The 4,892-nt window shown below is 52.0% G+C and overlaps 1 protein-coding gene across 1 annotated transcript; it reads right to left on the minus strand.

Annotated features, from left to right (window-relative positions):
* Positions 1 to 308: 308 nt before the first annotated feature.
* Positions 309 to 2,630, minus strand: LOC101631071 (proline-rich protein 20A-like). The gene is made up of 2 exons (XM_004692203.1): positions 2,615 to 2,630; positions 309 to 979 (listed from the first exon to the last, which is right to left on the minus strand). The coding sequence occupies exons 1-2, from the start codon at positions 2,628 to 2,630 to the stop codon at positions 309 to 311; spliced, it is 687 nt and encodes a 228-aa protein (XP_004692260.1).
* Between the last annotated feature and the right edge of the window lie 2,262 nt (positions 2,631 to 4,892).

Genomic DNA, 4,892 nt, shown 5'->3' on the forward strand with positions numbered 1-4,892 from the left:
TCTGGGTGCAGCAGCTCAAAGGGCCAAATGAAGGACCATGGAGACTCTGCTCATTTATTTCAACCACATTGAGGGGTTCAATACACCTGCACCTTTGATGGGGTGGGGGTGGGCTCACATCAGAAATGGAACCACAGGGCATGGGAAGCGGACTCCGGCCGCAGACTCAATCCAGGCAGTAAAGGCAAAGACTCGCTGTGGGTGGGAAGAGTGAGTGGGATAGGAACAGACTTAGGCCTGGGCTGAGGCCTAAGAGTATTTAGAAAATGTCCAGTCCGAGAACGCGAGTCCGGGGTCCAGTGACGAGGTCAGGGCGCGCTGTGGGTGAAGAAGGCCGGGACCCAGTACACACAGGGGCCAGCGGCGGTGCGCATGAGGAGCCACGCTGAGCCCAGCGGGGGCCTGAATCGTGCGCAGGGGTAGACGGCCGGAGACACCAAGGGAGCCCAGTAGGAGGCCGCGCCAGGGGCCCCCGGCAGTCCCTGCCAGAGCTGGGCCCGCGCCAGGCCCTGCGGGAGCCCCGCCGCGCTGGCCGCAGGGCCTGGCACCGCCTCGGGAGAGGGCAAGAGTGGCCTGTGCTCGGCGTCAGGCCCCACGGGGCGGCCGTGCTCTGCCTGGGGGCTCTCCAGGGGGCTCTCCAGCGCCGCATCGGGGCCCCGCGAATGTCCTGGCCCCGTCTGGACACTGAGCCGTGCGCGCTGGCCTGTCTGTGTGCGGCGGCCTCCTTCTCCCAACAGCCGATCTCGCCCCGCAGGGCGGCGCCGGCCTCTCGCGGAAAGGCGGGTGGACTCTGTGAACTCCGCGGTCTCTACTCTCATGGGCTTCACATAGGCAAAGGGTTTTGCGAAGGATTTCAAGGGCTGGGCTGGTTCCACGTGGCCTGCTGCTTCCGCAGGGTCAGCTGCATCCGCGGGGTCAGCTGCATCCGCGGGGTCAGCTGCTTCCGCACCAGGGCTGCCGAGTTCCCGCGGACACCCACCTCAGGGAAGAGAGCAGAGCATGCGAATGGGAAATGAGGGCGGTGTCCGACAGGAGAACGAGTGGGAATGGGAAAGGGGCTGCCCGGGAGAACCCCACCATCCCCTGAGGCCCAGCCTGACCTCAACTCTCTCTCCTAGGTCGGGACGCTCAGCCTCAAGACGCCTGGCTCTGGAAGGACACCCCCACTTTACATGCCATCCCCTGAGGTCTAGACTGACCTCAACTCTCTCTCCCAGGTCGGGGCGCTCGGCCTCAAGACGCCTGGCTCTGGAAGGACACCCCACTTTACAGGCTGAGTCTAGTCAATGAGAGTCTACCTGAATACAAACCACTGCCCTCACTGTGTCTGTCTTCGCAAGGAGAGACAGACAGAACAAAACAGAAAGCCAGGGTGTGGCACTGACTGCAGGCGCAGGGTGGTTCTGAAGCCTGAGCGGGCGGGTTGTCGGTGATCTGGTCCGTATTCCTGTGTCCTGAGCAGTCCTTAGATAACTGCCTGGCTCAAGAGAGCAGCTCACATCTGGGAGGGGCTCAGAAAGTGTGGCTGGAGGGGTTACTTAAACCCATCACCTTGGGGGCCGGGAGCTTAGGCAGGGGGACTCCAGCCCGGGGGCTGATGTTCCTGAGCTGAGCGTCCTGTACCCGGGAGGACTACAGCACACCCTGAAGCCCATGAAGTCCTCTTTAAGCTAAACCGAGTTTTAGGTGATCCAAGGTCAAAGGAGAGGACTGAAAGGTTTTAGGCAAAGGAGCAAATCTTCACAGGGGAGGTCACTTTAGACGTTCAGGAAATAGGAGGGAGAGTGTGTGCCTGGAGGCAGGAGTGTTGGGCAGGGCAGATTTAAAGGAGGCAGAGGGAGGGTGGGCAGCACTGGCCAGGTCACCAGCACCAGCGAGGCTGGCAGAGATGGGAAAGGGGACAGCCAGGCCGCAGGGGTGAGGTGGAGGTGGGTGTAAGACCGTGGAGAAAATTTCTCCGAAAAAGGACAAAATTCAAAGTGCTGAAAAAATAAGGGGGTATGGGATAGAGTATAAAGAAATAGAGGCGTATACCACCAAGGGTTATACAATAAAACCATAAAATTTCAGTGTGGAGGATAAAGATCCTAAAGGCAGAGAGAGAGCTCAAGAAACAAGAATACCTTAAAAGTAGACATGGCAAAAACAACCAGAATCTAGCAAGTAGGAAAATGTTTACGATATTTTGGGGGGAAAGGATTTCCCACCAAAAAATAGAATATCCAAACAAACTATTACAAATCTAGAGTAGGTTAGGAGGTAGCAGTGCTGTGAGAAGCAAAACTGAGAGAATATCTGAGTGCATTTGAGCGTGAACAATCAGAAGACTGTGAGAATGAATTAGTGGTAAGGAAGCAAGTACTAGCCCAAGTGTTAAGTTTTAGAAAATGCCAGAAGTTGTGCAAGAGAAGGGAATCCTGGTGAAGGAGATGCTCCAGAGCATCAGGAGCGGTGAGCTCCAAACGTAACTGAACAGACGAAATAGTTGTTCTAAGGTGTGGGAATTGAGAAGGACTTGCCTGCCGCGTTCTATCTCGTGCCTTACTCGTATATCTAAGTAACATAAACATCACTAAGGGTAAACCACAAGCTGTGGAAAGATTAAAGGCAGTACCTTGATGCAGAGCCATCGTGCAGGGGCGTTTTGGGGGTCTCTGCTCTTCCATGAGGAATCTGTGGGGCTGATGAAAGCTGGTTAGTCTGAGGCTTCCCCTGCCACGCACCCAACAGCACCCGCCGTGGTAGGCACCGGGACCTTGCACACAGGCTGGCTGCCCAGGGGAGCATGGCCCCGAGGAGGGTGGCTTCTTGTTCTGTTAATCTGATTATTACATGCCAGTGGGAGGCCAGAGGGATTGGCTTAGAGGTGGGTCCGCTAGTTTCCTCCAAATTCTCCAGGCAAAGGTGGGAAAAATGAGATTAACTTTAGCGCCCTGCTGGAATACCCTTTCTTAAGAGGAGACTGGGTAGGCAAGGGGGAGCAAGGTTAGGAAGTAGGGGTGGAAAAAGGGGGCAATTTAGAGAGTTGAGCTGGACCCCGTTAGGGTGCTGCAGGGTCTACCCCAACCTGGATACTCAAGAGCTTGCCTCTCTCCCAGGACACCACACGTACCTGGTCTCACTGCCGTTGAGATCTTTGCAGCTGTCTCTGGACGTCTAGGGATTTGAGGCCTTGGAGGGGAGCCTGTAAAGTTCTTGGGGGCTCTTCCAGAGGGCCACTACTCTGCACCCAACCCAGGCCCCTTATATATTTGACCATGGGGATCAACATGGCACCCGATTGGGTGGATACCCAGGGTGGGTGGCCTTGACTTGACTTGGTAGGAGTTTATGAACCAATCTTTGAGGTCCACCCTTGTTCTGTTAATCTGATTATTACAGAATTATTCATCATTACAATTGTATTACATGCCAGGCCAAGGGAGGGTGGTTAACAGGAGACTTGAGGGAGGAAGATGTAAAGAAAGCAACCGACAGAGGGATGTATAGACTGATACTGAGAGGATTAGTAGGGGTGAACCAAATAGGGCGTGGCGGTGGACAAGAAAACCGTGCTAGGAGAGGGGTGGAAGGGAGCCCTGCATTTTTCAGGAATGGAGAGAGCTAATGGGGTGCCCAAGAGTGTCGAGAGATGGGCGGGAGGAACCCACGAGTTCTGGTCTTGTTTTAAGAAACCACAGAAGGGTTTCAGGCAGAGAAGCATCTTGGGTGAGGTTGGGGAGTAGCATTGTATATAAGACTTCCCTGCTTGTGAAATGGAAGCAAACTGAGGGCACCCAGGTGAAATCAGGAAGGGCAGGGAGAGTGGATGAAAACAAACTCTGGTATATGGAATATTACTCAGCCATAAAAAATGAATGAAATCTTGCATGTGCCATGACATGGGGGAACCTCAAAGGCAATGGGCTAGATGAAATAAGTCAAAGAAAAATGCCATAGATCTCACAAACAAAAAATCCAGTAGGCTCCGATACAGAGACCAGATTTGTTCAGATACCGAGACAGAGAGCACAGCAGAACAGGCAGAGGACATGATGGGTGACCCGACGAAGTGGGTCAACAGTGGGTCAAGCATACAGTTCGGAAATAAGTAAAGACCTGGGGTGTCAGGACCAGCGTGGTGATGACAGTTAACACACTGCCTTTCGTTAAGAAAGAATTTTTATCACCTGAGAAAGTTCCCTCGGCCCTTTGCAGTCAGTCTCCTTCCCACACCCCGCTCTGTTGATGGGCTCTCTATCACTGCAGAGTAATTTTGTCTGTTCTAGAATGTTATAAAAATGGAATCACGCAGGATGAATCTTTTCTGTCTGGTTTCTTTTGTTCAGCATAATGTCAAGTTTCAGTCATATTGGATATGTATATACACACATCTATACTTGTGTGTGTGTGTATGTATATATATTCTTTTTATTGCTGAATGGTATTTCACTGCGTTAATACACAATTATGTACCATATAATAACCTTTTTGTCAACACTGGACCAATTCCCTGCAGATTCTGACTGTCCAGGGAGTCAGCCTCAGGACATCTCATGTTTACAGTGTCTCTCGATCACATCGTTTATTTTCCTGTGTGTTTAATTTCATCTAGTGTTATTTTATTCATCGTAGCTCCTCACATATAAAATCCACTACTAATATTGCCAGTAAGAGGCCACATCGAGTGATTGGTATGGATATGAAATTAAAAGAGATTAACGACTATAAAAGTGGGAAATCAGTGAAGGCCACTTCTCTTCAGTCAGGCATATCCCGTTCCCCCATAGTTAGGAGCTTAAAAAACAAAGTGACAGAGCTGGTGAAAAAATCTACGTCATTGATAGTACTGAGAAGGGCCTATATCAGATCTGGAGAAACTTTTAATAATCTGGATTGAGAGCCAGGCACAG

This window comes from Condylura cristata, unplaced genomic scaffold (genome assembly GCF_000260355.1).
Source record: "Condylura cristata isolate star-nosed mole 26May11 unplaced genomic scaffold, ConCri1.0 scaffold00033, whole genome shotgun sequence".
NCBI lineage: Eukaryota > Metazoa > Chordata > Mammalia > Eulipotyphla > Talpidae > Condylura > Condylura cristata.